General features: G+C 51.5%; 1 protein-coding gene across 7 annotated transcripts in view; it reads right to left on the bottom strand.

The window, feature by feature from the left end:
• Positions 1-1,953: 1,953 nt before the first annotated feature.
• The window catches only part of Zbtb40 (zinc finger and BTB domain containing 40), a 69,535-nt gene continuing 55,582 nt past the window's right edge, over positions 1,954-15,906 (bottom strand). For 2 of the 7 annotated variants that reach the window (XM_076933940.1, XM_076933941.1), the window contains exons 14-20: positions 14,756-14,920; positions 11,648-11,865; positions 10,454-10,616; positions 9,733-9,819; positions 7,066-7,295; positions 5,262-5,452; positions 1,954-5,125 (exon numbers count right to left, since the gene is read on the bottom strand). In XM_076933940.1, coding sequence (XP_076790055.1) covers positions 5,110-5,125; positions 5,262-5,452; positions 7,066-7,295; positions 9,733-9,819; positions 10,454-10,616; positions 11,648-11,865; positions 14,756-14,920 — 1,070 coding nt within the window. In that variant the 3' untranslated portion in view covers positions 1,954-5,109. Of the gene's footprint in view, positions 5,453-7,065; positions 7,296-9,732; positions 9,820-9,954; positions 10,617-11,647; positions 11,866-14,755; positions 14,921-15,906 lie in introns of those variants that run through there. The other 5 variants (XM_034502752.2, XM_076933942.1, XM_034502753.2 and 2 more) reach the window with 5 other exon arrangements.

Raw genomic sequence — 15,906 nt, 5'->3', positions numbered from 1 at the left:
GCTGCCAGGGGTTTCCATTGTGTAGCAGCTGGAGAGGAGAGATGGGCGAGCCCCACCTCTGTAGGATTTCAGCAGAACTAGCCCTAGGCCAGTGCCACTCTCTGTCCTGCCAAGCTGCAGATGTGCAGGGAAGAATGAATGGGATTATAGTATACGCTGCCACCCATGGGGAACAGCTCCTGCAGGACGTGAGGCACAAGCCCTATTATTCCTGCTCGATGCAGTGTGTGCCTGGGCTGGGGTCCTTCTCCAGCAGCAAGCACCGCCTAAGCACCCAGTGAGTACACTGTGCATGGCCAGTTCTGTAGAGACACAGTTGTCATGGGACCTATGCTTTGCTAGCGGGGAGCATAGAGCACAGATGCAGAGAAAAGGGAAGCTTGGTCTCTACACGGATCCTAGATGCCTTTTCTCAGAGAAATCCAAGCCATAGTGAAGACAGCCCCCAGTACTTATTTTCTCCCATTTCCTTGTGTGTGTGTGTCTGTGTGCATGTGTTTTGAGACAAGGTCTCTCTAAGAGACCTTGAACTCAGAGATGCTCCTGAGCACTAGGATTTAGGAGTGCTATTTTACCTTAGCCTTATTATTTAGTTGTTTGTTTATTTTTGGAGACCCCCGGGGTCTTGCCAAGTAGCTAGGCTGACTTCGAACTTACAATCTACCTGTTTCTCGCTCAAGAAGGCTGGGATTCTAAGGCTCGTGTCATCACACTAGGCTGCTGTTCCCTTTCCACCCAAACACATCCACGATCATAGGCTTCCAGAGCGAGACAGTGACCGTGAGACGGAAGATGGAGGAGCACAGCCATGCTCACTAGACCTGCTCGCATGCCTTTACTTTGGCCGTGGGCTCACGGCAGGGCAGCTTAGAGGCTCTGTTCTCGGCCTTGCTCCTCTCTAATCTCTAATCTCGGTCCTGACTCATCTCCTGGGCCCCCTGAACCTATCATAAACATTAACAGCAACCATTTAGGAAGCCTCTGCACTGTCAGGTACTTAAAAATGTTAATAACTTTTCACATCACTCTTAGGAAAGCTTGTCCAAGGTGACTTTCTCAGTAAGGGGTGGGAGAGCTCCCCCTTCCTCCCTTCCGTTTGTGTTGCTCTGCCTCTCTCAGCCAGCTACCCTCATCCATGCAGAAGACGGTTGGCTCACCAGGGATCCTTCAGCCCAATTTCTACCTCTACTCAAACCATCCCAGGCCAGCTCTCTCTGTATTCCCCTTCCACCAGGGCCCAAGGACATGCTTCAGTTAGATGTCACGGAGCGCAAGACACTCAAGACCCCGACGAGATCTGGAATGCTCCAGCCTCTGAGAAACCGCTCATGGACAGACGGGTGTCAGTAGGTTCTAGATACATCCATGTTTGTTCCGAAGACTGTTTCAGAAGCGAGCACAGAGACTCCCCAGGTCCTACCTTCTGAGCCTTGGGGCTCAGCCTGCGACTACAACAGGCCTCCCCTGAACTATGGTCCTCCTAGCATCTCTTCTTCCTTGTCAGCTGCCAGCAATGTGCCATCTTTGACTCTGCTTTTTTAGTTATCTGCTGTACATTTGGTGCTTTAAGGGCCGCTGATGTTCAGGACATAAATGAAAAGTGGTGGGTGTCATAAGGGGTGTCAAGGGATTCAGGAAGGGGGAGACAAGGAGAAGGGCGGGATGTCCTTCTATCAGAGAACACAGGAACCTGGCCTGTGTGTAAACCTTCTGCAGTGCTTTGACTACATGAGGACTTGAAGTTGTTCCCTAGCCCTGAGAGTATTCACCATCTCCCTTCTGACTGCTGACGGCTCAGGAAGGAGCTGAGCAGGTGTACCCCAGGGCCCCAGGCAGGACACTGAAGGACAACTCAGGTCGACAGAGTGCTCTGAAATGTGACCCACACTGCCCCTTTGGAAGGAAGACTTACAGGTTCAATATCACCAGTCTCCTGAAACAAACAAACCATAGTTGCTTCCAAAGCACAGACTTTATTTCTCTCCACAGTGCATGCCGAGCAGTTCTAGTTTGCAATCTAGTTTACACATCTCACGGGGATGGCTGTCCTGGCCATGAGTGGAAACACACACCAGCAGCCTTGCTCAGGGAAACCGCGGCCAGCTTCACAATTTGGAAGCACTGTAAAATTGCTCAAGGAATGATTTCCTCAACAACACAGTCCCCAAAGAACTTACCATTCTCCTCCTCTTTGTGGGCCCAGTTAGACTGGAGTAAGTTTGAGTTTCTGAGCTTTTAGCGCAAGTCCTCAATGCCCCCAAGGTTTCCACAGCAACAAACACCATGAACCAGCCTCTGACCCCCTCGGCCCAAGTCTCTTACTCCCAATGTCTTCCAAGTATCTGTGGGACATACAGGACCCAGAAGAATGAAGCTGCGGTGGGAGAGCTGACTGGAGCAAACCAATGTCATCTCTACCATTGTTCAACTTTCTAGTTCCAAAAGAAACACTCCTGTTTCTGACATGGACCTGCCCACTCTAAGTGGGGCCGTTAACGTCTCTATCTTTGTCAGTACAGGTTCTCAGGCACAAGAAATTGAAAGGCACACCCTCCCATCCCCAGGACTACAGAGATCTTTCCCCCTTATTTGGCATCTGTCTGCCTCTTCTCAGCCCTAACCATCAGTGCTCAGGCCCTAGGGACAAGGCTGAAGTATCTCCTGTGGTCAGCATGGCCCAGAGGCTTCCTTAGAATGGCCAGTACAACACACAGGCCCAGAACTTACATCACGGGCATGGGTACTGACTGAACTCAAAGCTTTTCCAACACACAGATTAGAAGACAGAAGAGTCCAGCTTTGTCACCGGCTTGCTGTCCAGACACAAGTGGTGGGCCAACCATAGTCCAGCTTGGCACCTGCCTTCCCCTTTGGTGGCTGGATCAGGAGCCTTAGGGAGGACTCTCACTGCTCAAATACACAAATTCCAAGGGACCTGGAGACTCCTCTAGCTGATGCCCAAGGGCTAGGCAAGCAGCATTCATGATGAAGAAGCAAATGAAGCCACAATTCTATTGCAAACGCAGTGTGGACTACGGAGGCCCATGAGGCAGGTGTCTGGGGCAGCTGGTGGAGACTTTCATCTTCGTTAGAGACACTGTAAAACAGTCAGGCAGCTGGGGCAGAGGTCACTAGCCAGCAGCACAGAACTTGCTGAGGACAGGAATTCCCATATTCCAGACCCAGCAGTGCTGTGTCTCCAGCAGTGCTGTGTCTCCAGCAGTGTGGATTCCAGAGCTGAGCATCCAAGGATGGGCAGCAGCAAGCTTACCTGCCCTAAGGCTCTCTGCAGCCAACTATGGTCTGGTGACTGAAGGAAGCAAGTGCCTGCACACCGCTCGGGACCCAGGAAAACAGACTGGGTTTCTCAGGCTGGAAAGGCCTGACATTCAAGTTTCTAACTTACAGTTCTTCATATTTAAAAATTGACTTTCTCTCTCAGGACCTCTGCGAGATTTGCCTTTCACCAGGAAGAGACTTTTTTGGTGCCACTCACTACAGTTCCTAAGTCCCCCACAGCTTGTGAGGTACTGTCCCTGTTAGAAGCCTGGACACATGTGCCTCTAGAGGAGAGGCCTCTAGAGGACTCTTAGCAGGCTATTTGATGCGGATGGCCTGAGGAACCCCACACCATTTCAGACCAAGAACTCCCTGGTCAGCTGGCACGGGTCTGAAGGCCAGCAGGTTAGGACTGCAGTGGAGAAGCCAGGAAGGGGAAGTCTTGATGCTTGAGCACCATCTTCTGGTCAGTGTTGGATTTCTGAGGCTGACTTGCTTTAAAAAACATTTACTTTTAGAAAGGGAAGATTCCCTAGCTGATAAATCCAAGGAATTTGCATATGCAATGAGGAGGGTGGGACTGGCTGAGGGAGGCTGGCCATCCCTGGAATTCAGTTTAGAAAGTGAGTGCTGCCTGTACCAAACTGAGGCCAAAGGGCAGCAGCCTTTGAACACTGCTGCGGGTTAAGCTGCTACCTCCTGTCCTCCTGTGAGCCAGCTGAGGGATGGTGGCAATGCACCTCCACCATGACCAGACTTGACCCTCATCTCTGCACATGCTCCTGTGAGCCGCACTTGGCAGGAAGATGTGGGCTTATCTCTGAGAGCAGGTGGCTTAAAGGTGAGTGTCAAATCAGGGCATTCCTTCTGTGGGGAGTCAGCCACACCAGGCCACAGGGAGCCTGGTCTGATGGGCAAACACTGTGATAACCCACTTCTATCTTTGGGCTTCTAGAAAAGCAAGATAGATGCAAGCCCTTCTCTCCAAGCAGTAGGAACCAACATCCATCTAATTGCACTTCCAACGAGATTCCATAAGCCATCAATTACCAGACTGTATGTCAGGAACCTAAGATAAAAGGCTCTGTGACACTCAGACGTGAAAGAAGCATGGTGCTTCAGTAAGCACGCAGCCAGGGTAATCCCAGGGAGTAGGCCATGCACCAGGCATATGGGCCAGCATCGGGAGAAGCAGAGGCCACCTCAGATGCTTCTAATCTGTCACATGCAGGCACAGGCTGCCCCCAGGAGCTGCTTCATTAGGCTATCACAAGGTACAGAGGAAGTCAGCAGGTCTTGATTAGGAGCGGGCATGGAAGGCTGAGGAGCACCGGAGGCTCTGAGAAGGAATGCAGTGACCACCCAGGAAGGCAGAGGCAGCTGGATGGCCTCACATGAAGCTGCCCCCCAGCGGCAATGCTCCAAAACTTTGTTTTGGGAAAGACAGAGAAGGGAGGATCAGGGATGCCAATGGTGACCCTGCACTGTTAACATGGCCACATGTTTTGCAGCCTCCAAGGGGAACCTGAGCAGCGGCTGGGGGAGGACAGGCGGCCATGCTGGTGGGTGCTTCACTGGCAGAGGCACTGGTGGTATCTGTGGCCCTCTGTTGGCTCAGACTCAGGTAACTCCCCTGCTCCTGAGGGCAGCCAGGATGCTGTATCTCCTTGGCCATCTTGGCCACCAGCTCCCCTCCAGTCTGATTCCCTCAGACTCTAATTCCAGAAGCCAGACTTTCTGGGATAGGTGAAATCCAGGCCTGGGCTGAAGTCTGGAGGACCGAGGTTCTCTGCCACAAAGGGCGGTAGTACTGGTGTCAGCGTGGAGATCTCAGACACGGTGGATCCTAGGAAAATGACAAAGTCTCTGCTTTCCAAGTGAGAGCACCAGGGTGGAGCTTAGCCAAGCAGCTAGAGCAGAGACAGGCTGTGAGCATCCTTGCTGGTACAGCAGACTCCTCTACTGAAGAAGAAGCCACTCACTTGGCCTCACCACAGATCAACGTGACAGTACCATCCAGCAAATCCTCCACCGTCACTGCCACAAGTTCGGAGCTGTTCTGAGAGGTCTGTGAATCTGGCAAGGTCACAAACACCTGTGAACCAGCAAGCTGTGTCTCCTCCAACGTGATCACCTGCTCGGCCGAGGCTGCTGGTTCTGGAGCTTGGATCACCTGAAGGAAAAGACAGGAAGGCTGCTCTGGGCAGTGTCCACAGTGAACTACCCAGAATTTACATGGCTCCTATCTCACGCCGTAATGATGATATTTATGTTTTCACCTGAGGAGAGCAATTACTTACACCTAATGGGAAGAGGGAAGTTTCATACACCAGCGATGCAAAAGAGAGGCAGGCAGACAATTTAAATAACTCTGTGCACTAAATTGCTATAATTTTGCTCAGTATGCCACCTCAGGGTGCATGGACTCTATGATTACACTCCAGTGAACAGTAGCTTCCCCTGTCTCAAGGATGCGGAGTAAGTGCCGTGCAAGAGGACCAAGAGAACAGTGGTCTACCAAGAGCTCGGGCCCTCTGCGGCTGAAAGCCTTCTTGGTGCAAATGTGGCTCAGCTGTGGTCTCTCCCACTCACTTCCCTCACATGGCTGTGGCTGGGGTAAAATGGAGGCTCCTGTCTCCTCCACACGCTGGGCCACTGTTGCCCCTGAAAACCTGCACACCCTGTTAGCAGTGGCCTTCTTAGCTCTTCTGTGCTTCCTGATGTACCTCTGAGCTGATCCATCTGATGGCGTGCTTAAGACAGCGTGTCTTACGTGAAAGGCATAGCCTCCTGCCTCCTGAGGACCAGCCAGGGGTGGAGAGTGGGCGCTGGGGAGGAATGCAGGCTCAGCTCTGTGGCAGGCTGTGGGGCTAACTGTGGTGAGTTAGGTACTTGGTACAGTAGACTGCTGTAAACTCAACTATAAACTGCCTTTTGCTTTTCTTCCCTTGAAGGATGGAGTCTTCGCTCACTCACAAGGTACCTTGTCTAGAAGCCCTGTTTCTAGACAAGCCAAAAGCAGAGATGGTCTAGGTAGGATGGCAGCAGGGGCCTCACCTGGAATCCTGCTCATCTGACTTGCCCTGCTCACCAGAGGCTGCAGGACCAGCGTGCCTTACACCTGATGAGTATGACAGTTGGACAGCTAGATCTCCATTGGTAAATAACCCCACCCAACCTCCCTAGGAACAACTGACACCTGTCAGAAGCCAGCTTCTTTTCCTTTTTGTGACCTCTGGAGAAGATGAGAAAGTAGAAGGCAGAAGGAACAGGCTGGCTCCAGTCTGGCCTTCTCACATTAAGAGGCAGGCTTTTCACCAGCTAAGTGAAGGCACAGGCAGGCATGCGCAGATGCGTACTGTATCCAGCCATCTGCAGTGCATTTTGTCTGAATCACCTGTGCTCACGGCCACTGTTCACTTAATAGGACAGCCTGCGAATGGGACTGCAGTTCTTCCGTCCAAAAAGCACTTTTTTCTGTTGGCCTTGCCCAAGAAAGTATAGCCATCCTTCCCCGGGGCATCCTGACAACCCCCGACACCCCTTATGTTTCTCAGAAGGTGGGGGATGTGTGAGCTGGAAGGAGACTGGTGTTCCACATTGGCAAATTCCTGTTCCAGGTTCTGTCCTCCTCGGGGCCACTAACAGAAAGAGTTTCCTGTTGTCCGAAGTCTCAACAGTCAGGAGAGCCCCACAGGGCAGGACTGGATGCTGGGACCAAGTACCCTAGCGAAGCCCCCAGAACCTTGTGCTCAAATCCTGTGCATCCAATGGGCCCAGACTCACCCGAACCATGTGAGAGGCAGCAGCTGCCTGGGTCTCAGTGCCTGTCACCTTTGGGTGCTCAGACTCCAAGTGGCCATCAAGCTGGGCCTGGGAGGTGAAGAGCTCACCACACAGCTCACAGGGGAAGGTGCTCTCTGACTGCTTAAAGTGCTCTGTGGTGACATGGTGCTGCAGGGCTCCAGGGAAGCGGAAGGTGGCCGCACAGTACAAGCACCGGAATGGCTGTGACCCTGAGGAGGCAGAAGACATCAACTGGCTGTAGAGGAATGGTGGCCCAGAGCAGGGGAGGCAGAGGCAGGGCTCCTGGGACGTGAGGCTCACACTCTCTTCCCCCCTCTATGAAGCCGCAGCTACAGAGCAGGCTAGGGCCTCTGGGCACTGTGCCATCTGCAGTGCATTTTGTCTGAATCAACTGTGCTGATGCCCACTGTTCACTCAACAGTGACAGTCTGTGGATGGGTCTGCAGTTCTTCTAACCAAGAAGCACGTTTTCCATGCTGGGAACTGAACTTGCTAGGCAAGCAGCCTACCACTGAGCCATGTTCTTGGCCTCAAGAAGAACTTTTTTTCTTTTCTTTCTTTCTTTTTCTTTCTTTTTTTTTTTTAAAGAAGCACTTCTTAAGACTTCCAAACGGGATCAATGGCACCTGACGGCTGCAGGCTAGACTGTAATCAGGAGCCATTATCAACGACTGTGCATGCACAGACATAAAGGCCTGTAGAGCATGTCGGCTTGTAGAGCATGACGGCTTGCAGGTCAGAGTCTATGGCTTAGGAAAACATCTCTAGACAGGATGGGGTACACTTTCACCTCCCAGGGATCATGAGGTCTAAGAGGGAGAAGGCAAATGAAGCACTGTCTACATTCCAAGACTGGGAACCAAAAGCAGCCCAGTTTTCTGAGGTGTTCAAGATACCAAACCAATGGCTTCCTGTCCTTCGATGGAAGCCTACAGCTTGTGCTATATCGGGAAAGGGACTAAAGGCTCCTCTGTGAAGCTCAAGTTTTCCTTAATGTACTTCCTGTTTTCCTTTTTGTACATGTACTTGAGTGATATGATAAAATCAGTATCAACTAAGACTAAATAAATGCTTAGAAACTATAAATACTACAGACACCCATGCCGAGAAAGCACAGCGTCACTGGCAGCACTTCCCCTTCCTATGGTTCCTTAAAAATGGTTCCATTCCACATGGTCCACAGGGGGAGTGAACCCAAAACAATATCCAGCCTGCAGCCATGGAGCCCAGGCAAGGAGAGAGCCCAAGACAACCACCAGGGGACCTGAACACTGAGCTAACCTAAGATACCCCTGGGTGGGCAGACGACATCAAAGATGATCCCTGCCCAGCGCTATACTATACAGGCCAGGCATAGCACTCCTGAGACTGACCACTCCTGAGATGACCCCAGACACTCAGAGACCCCAGGGGGCCACTAAGAAGAGCAAGTGGTGGAGAAATGGGAGAGAAAGAGACGCAGAGGGATGTGAGCACTACGAACAGACAGAATTGAAGACATAAGGGTAGTGAGGAACGGCCTGATGTGAACAGCTGGTGATGCCACATCAACAGTGGTGGAGTCCTGGCCTGTGCTGCCACAGGGGTGGGGGGTGGGGTGGCGGGGAGGGCACATCTGGGTCCCTGGCCCGGAAGTAGCAGGGGTCAGTTACCATCAAAGGCCAGGCAGATGGTCCTGGTCTGGGCTGCTGCCTGGGGACATGTTGATGTCTGAGGGCTGTGCAGAACTAGCCCTATCCCTTGCCTGGGCATTATGGGAGAGCTGACCTCATCCCTAGCCAATTGCCGTTCTCTGACAGTGGGCCTGCACAAAGCACAGCAGAGCTGGTCGTGGTGAGGAAGTTGTGAGTGAGCCCACCCTGAGAGCATGAGCATGGGAGAGCTGGCCCTGCCACTCATTTCCCATGCCCCCTTCCCCCACCCCCAGCTGGCCAGAAGAGCTCCCCCTGGTGGTATGGGTGTGGGAAAGCTGACAGCTTCAGATACCTCTCAGGCCCATATGCAGGGCTTTGAGTTGGCCCATCCCAATATCTATCCCACCTATGAACTACTGGAGCACATGAAGGGGCTGTTCCTGCAGATCCAAAGCTGCAGGATCTCCATGACACAAGGCAACAACAGGCCATCAGAGAGGAGTGGCCGTGAGAGGAGTTCAGTACCAGAGGTCTTGTACCAGACCAATGAATCATTGCAACAAACATTTGCAAACAACAAAGTGTGGACAAAAGGGTAAACTATGGGACACACTGTGATACACTACAGCTGCCACAAGATTTTTTTCTATTGTAGGAGAGGTTGCAAGGGAGGAAAGGCAGGTACCAAGGGACAGGGAGATGAGAGGGATTGGGGTGAATAATATGACATTCACAAAGAACCAATAAAAAGTAAAAGAAAGAAAAAAAAAAGGCTCAGTTCTATTTGAGGAGAGCATCAGTGATGGTCCTGGCACCCACACAGGGCTGCTTAGCTGTGTGCAGGGCCAGGCCTAAGGTCTTCATGGCCTCCTGTAAGCTTGGTACTGATGTGCCATCATCCAGATAAAATGGAGGACAGACCAGGAAAAGGATGCAGGCTGCGCTGTCCAGCTGTGCCCAACTGTTGAGCACGCTGACCACTGACCTGAATGGTCACTGAATGGCCACTGACCTGAATGCTGGCACTTGACGTGAACCTGCAGCAGAGCTGGTGTGGGGAAGAGCTCCTTACACTGGCTGCACTCATGGAACTTCAGATCTGTGAGGGGGAGAGGACAAAAGGGCGGCTCTGCCACAGCTGAAGGGGCTGGGGCCGAGGAGGGCAAGGACCCTCAGCCCACAGAGCATCTGCCGAGTTAGGAGGAGCCTGTGCCTGGAGAGAGCTGTAACCTACTGGTCAGGAGCACTGCTGCCCAGACTGTGTGGATGCAAAAGGGGGTGTGGACTCAGGCGACAACATACACAGAGTGCTTGGCTGGGGCCCTGCACGTAGGAATGCTCTGTGACTGACAGCTGCTGCGATTATCCCCAAATGTACCTGCAAGGGAGGTATTAATAACTTCCATCCTGAAGAGAAGAAAACAGACTCAGACATGAGATGTCACCTGCCAAGGTCATGCAGCTGCTAAGTGCTGGAGCTAAGATTCCCACCTGGGCCCATCTGCCATGAAGCCGACACCCTTTCTTTTCAGGTGCTGGCTGGGTCTCCTGAGGGTGAGCTGGAGGTTATATTGCTCTGTGCTGAGAGCCTGAGAATCGGGGCCACTAAACTACTGCTCCCGATGGACAGGTGTGGCCTCCTCTGGCGTGCTAGGGAAGAGCAGAGGCAATCACCACAGTGCCTGGATCCTGGACAGTGAGTCCCTCCACCCTCAACTGCACCCCGGCGTCACCTGCGTGTTCTGTTTTGATGTGCTTCTTGTGTTCGATGGTGTTGGAGAAGGTCTTGTCACAGGAGGTGCACTGCAGTGATGAGAACTTGGGCGACCGATGGTTCTGAGCAGCGAACACATCTGGGTGATGCGTCCGATTGTGGTACCACAACCCAGACAATTGCTGTAAGGCATTTGGCAAATGTTAGGCTCTAGAAAGTTCCAGTAATGAGAACCAGTTCTGAGTCAAGCTCATGGATCTAGAATCGTGATGAGCACTGGAGGCTGAAGTTAGTGGAGAGAGCACTCCCAGCAGAGCTCAGCAGACCCTTCAGTCAGCCCTCACTCACACAAGCTTAGGAGGGATGTAAAGATCTTCCTCGTGAGGCAGACCGCCACACCAGGCAGTTAAGGGACTTGCCCAGGGCCACAGTAGCAAAAGGCCAGACTATGACCAAGGCTGGCCTTTTGGAGCATGTGTGTGTTCTGCTCAGTAGGCTGGATCTCGGTGCTGCTGAGCCCTGGGCTGAGGAAAGTGACCTGCTGGAGCAGAGCCCGAAGCTGCATCCCTCTCTGGCTCGGCTCTAGAAGTGAACTGGGAGCATCTCTCTACAAGTCCTCGGTCTCCTGGGAATCACACCCAGTCTCACCCACACCACAACATGAGGCCTGGCACAGAGCTGCCCCTCCATTTCTGAATGAGTGGTTGCTCTGCCTAACCTCAGTCATAAGTAAGGAATGTTGTTCTCTATGACCAGCTTCTGACAAGTATAGTTTACTTCTGGACCTTTCTGTTGGTTTACTTTCATTTTAACTATACACTGATCTCCAAAGTAAACCCCACACCTCTCCCTGAGTGGCAAACAACAAGCATAATGCCATAATGAGCAGAGCAACCCTGGGTTCAAACCCCACCTTCCCCTGGGGGGCTCTTCACACATGGAGTCAACTGTCCATAGAGTGTGAGCACTGAAAACAAACACTCACACCACAATGATGCTGAAACCTTCTGCCAATTAACACTTCCCATCTGCTGGGGATGTAACCAGGGCCTCATGGATGCTAAGCGTGTATTCACCAAGTGCACCCTCAGTCCATACTTTCTCAGAGTCAAATTGTCACCTCCTAGAGACAAGCTTGGACACCATGCGGGCAACAAAAGCCAATGGGGAGTAAGGCAGGGATGGGGGCCGTGCTCCTGACAGCCAGACTCACCTGATAGGCCTTGTTGCAGATCCCACAGCTAAAGGGCTTCCCTCCAACGTGGGTCACCATGTGCCGCTCCAGCATGGAGGGGGCGCTGAAGATCTTCCCACATGTGGGGCAGGGGTGGTACTCCTTGGAGTGCACCTCGTGGATGTGCTTCCGGTGATCCTGCAGTGTGGAGAAGCTCATCCTGCATTTCTTGCAATCATAAGGATCTTCTATGTCTGCTTCCAGGCAGGGCATGGGGGGGGCGGGGGCGGGACAGAGGGAGACAACAGACAGCAGCAGTCAGTGACACACCCCACCTCACACAGCAAGATGGAAGGCTGTTCAGACTTCTTGTGGGGCAGAGTCCAAGGCCCAAGTCAATGTGGCAACAATTTGGCTCTACTCCCTATGCCCCAGGAGGCAGGGCTCCTCCAAGCCTCTGGACTCACCATCTACACAGCATCAAACTGCTCGCCCCCACCCCTCACTTCCTGTCTCACATGTCGAACTCTGCTCTACTTTACTGGGAGTTTAATGCTTGTTCCTCCTGTCTGCAGTGACATGTCTGGGTCTTCCATTTCCCTGCAGACCTTTCAAACATACCCTCTGGAGTGTCACTGTATCTCCTGCCACTGGCAGCAAGAGGACATTTCTTTGGTCCTCACTTGAGACCCAACAGTAAAGCCTTTGCAGACTCCTGGTGACTATTGGGCAGATGTGTTCAGGAACTGTATGTGTGTCGGCTTCCTCACAGCCCAGTGGAGGAGGCTCTAGTGTGAGTCTTACTTTAATTAGAAAAACCAAGGTTTAGAGGGCAGCCAACATCATACCCAAGGGTCTTATTGGGATGGCTGGGAAGAGGTCTCACCTATTCACCCATGGACATGCCAATTCCTCAGTGAGACCTCAGGAAACAGAACTACCACTGATGGATACCTTTGCCATCTAGATGACAGAAAACATCAGTTTCTTCTTAAAGTAACTTAAAGCAAAAATATTTGATAATAAAGTCATTTGCCCATAAGAAGGGTCCAAAGCATAAACCTGTGTGTATAGTAACTCTGTTTACTTAGGAATCCTGCCCAGCAGCAGCCTCCAAAATCACTGGCTAGTTTCCCCTGGAAATCCCAGGTTCACAGTCTTTTAAGACACTTTGATACAGTTTCTACTGGCAACGCTGTGATCAGGTGAAAGTGGGGCCTGAAGTGAATGGTACACATAGGGTGTGAGAGATTAAGTCTGAAGAGTAAGTGTCCCTTCTCTGACAGTCCTGTTGCTGGGGAAAGAAGACTAAAGTAGAATAACGCCATTTTCTGAGGTTGAGAAGACATCAGACATTGGCACTGGGTCAGAGCCAAACCCTACTTGTCTGGAGGTCCACGGTCACAGGAGTTCTAGACAGTCTTGCTAACTCCTTGAGGACACGACCCAGGAGTCCTCTCATATGCTGAACACAAAGGAGCTCTGGTAAAGTCTTTGCTGGGTGACTGACAAGAGCTGTAGACACTGTAACACAGTGCCCACAGCTAGAAACTGGCAAGAGAAAGACAGTGGAGGCAGGGTGATGAGAGCAAGGCACCTGGTATGCAAGAAACATATGCTCCGAGGATGATATCTGGTACCCAACAGGGCTGTGCTCATCACCAATAACACCAGTCCTGGCATTTACTGTGCATTTCTGTGTCAGGCAAGGAATTTAGTGCTTTCTTCATGCTATTTCTGTAGTGGTGTGACTAGAATGGCCTCCTAGACGCATATATTTGGATGCTTGGTCATTAGGGAATGGCAATGAACAGGGATTAGGGGGTGTGGCCTTGTTGAAGTGGGTGTGGCCTTATTGGGGAAAATGTGTCACTGAGGGATGGGCTTTGGGGGGTTTCAAATGCTCAAGCCAAGCTCAGTGTCTCTCTCTGTCTGCTGCCTGCAGATCTGGATGGAGAACTCTCTCTAGCAGCACATCTGCCTGCATGCTGCCATGTTCCCCGCCGTCATGATAATGGACTAAAGCTTCGGAGCTGTAAGCCAGTCTCAAGTTAATGTTTTCCTCTGTAAGAGTTGCTGTGGTCATGGTGTCTCTTCACAGCAATAGAATACTGATTAAGAGAATTTCACTTAACTTTTCCAACAAGCCAAGGTGGTGGTATTACTATTTATTCCAGTTTGAAAGGGGCAGAGGAGACTTAGCAGGGCAAAGACATTTATTTAAGGTCTCAAGAAAAGTATGTGGGAAGACCAAAACTCAAGTCTAAATTCACATGTCCCTCGGAGCATGAGCTCTCTGTGTTAACTACTTTATGCTACTTTATGCTAATTCCAGAGTATACGGCTAGAGCAAGGGAGGATGAAGACAATGTCAGAGGCCAGCCACCCAGTAGTGTTTCACGGTGTGTGTGTCTCCACTGGCTCTGTGAGAAAGGCAGGCAGCTGGGGCAGCCCCAAATAACTCAGTGAAATAATGGGCACTTGGAAGAGAAATGCCAGGGAGGAGTTTGGTCCGAGCACGGCAGCACTGCCCAGCACAATGAACATTTAACTCAGGACGGCCATGCTTGCCTCTTTAGAAACAGCAGGGATGAAAACAGAATGAATATGCAGGGGGAGGGTAGAAAATGGAAGCTGGCCAGGCGGTGGTGGCACGGTGGTGGCACACGCCTTTAATCCCAGCACTTGGGAGGCAGAGGCAGGCAGATTTCTGAGTTCCAGGCCAGCCAGGGCTACACGGAGAAACCCTGTCTCGAAAAACCAAAAAAAAAAAAAAAAAAAAAAAAAGAAAGAAAGAAAGAAAGAAAGAAAATGGAAGCTGGAGGGATTGGCATAATTGTCCCAGTGTCCTGTGAGCATGACAGTGAAGACATTCTCTCTTTCCAACATAATTTGCTTCTGCCAGCCAAACACTGTAAGGTGAGCTAAAGAGACAAGGAGACTGGCTGGACAGAGAAGCAGGAAGCACAGTGATATCCTAAGAAGAGATTCTTCGTAAGGGACCAAAGGACTGTGACTTTATAATTGGAGGGAGAAGGCCCCAAATGGGACCCAGCTCTAGCGCAGTGATGTCTGCTATGACTGGCATAGGCGTCCTCAGTGCCAAGTGTGGTCTGAGGTACCTGACATGGCGGCTGCAGTACGTACTGTGGAAGGTGTGCAGGTGGATGGAGAGGCCGTTGGCTTGCCGGAAGCCCTTTCCACAGTCCCTACAGACGTACGGCTTGTCACCGGTGTGGGTCCTCACATGACGGGACAGCTCGATCGACTGGGCAAACACAGCATCACAGTACTGACACGCGTACATTTTCCCTGCGAACGCACATGAGCGAGTAAGAACACACACTGAACTCGGACAGCACTCCTGCAAACAGAGCCAACTCGAAAGCACACACCAGAGAAATGTCACTGGCAGGTGACATTACCTCAGGCAACGTGGGATAAGTCTGAGGGACCTCATCAAACGCACACACCTCACAAACACAGCCCATCCCACTGTGTGAGCACAAGTGGATGAGAACAAAGCTCTTGTCTCCAAGAGAACCTGTCTGTTTACCAGGCTTCCACACAGAGGAAGACTCTCCTCCACTTCCAGCAACAGAAAGGTCCTTCTGTCCAGAAATGTGACTTAGATCTTGCAAAGCAGTTTGTTCTTGCAAAACAGCCTAGGCTATGGGAGACCCTGTCTCACAACAGAACAAAGCAAATAACAACCAGATATCTAGTGTGGCTTCCCAGTACTACAAGGATGAGCTAGGGACGCGGAGGGGACAAAGCCTTGCAGTGACCCACTGCAGTCAGTGCACAGCCCTCGATTCCTACACTTCCCATGTGCTCGAGTGTGACCAGAGTTAGAAAACAGGGGATGAGCCAGCTTGAGAGCCATCATCTGCCACCAGGCCCCCAGCTCCTCCCAGGCCAGGAAGTCACCATTGCACAGGAGGGGCTCAAGATCAGTAAGCCCAATGCTAGGCCCCACCCCAGCTAGTGCAGGCAGCCTCGTTCTCATCTTTTTACTGACCAGGCAATTAAGTAAAATTTTGTACAGGCACACACATGCTTGTAAACACATATGCAGTGTGAACCCCAGTCTGCTTTCAACCTGTTCCCAACACTATGGTGGCTTGTAGCAACTTTGTAGCAAGAACCTGTTACTGTCCCCTTATAAGCACTGCTGAGGCTGAGTCAAATGTCTTGTGATGACAGACTTTGCTAGCCTATCCAGGGAAGATATCCTAAAGGAATCCCAGCTATGAGGGAGGACAGAGTCCAAGGAGGAGGCTGCAATAGGTGCAGAG

Source organism: Arvicanthis niloticus, chromosome 5 (assembly GCF_011762505.2).
Source record: "Arvicanthis niloticus isolate mArvNil1 chromosome 5, mArvNil1.pat.X, whole genome shotgun sequence".
Lineage (NCBI taxonomy): Eukaryota > Metazoa > Chordata > Mammalia > Rodentia > Muridae > Arvicanthis > Arvicanthis niloticus.
Note: the sequence above shows the minus strand (reverse complement) of the source record. Positions and strands in the feature narration are given on the sequence as shown.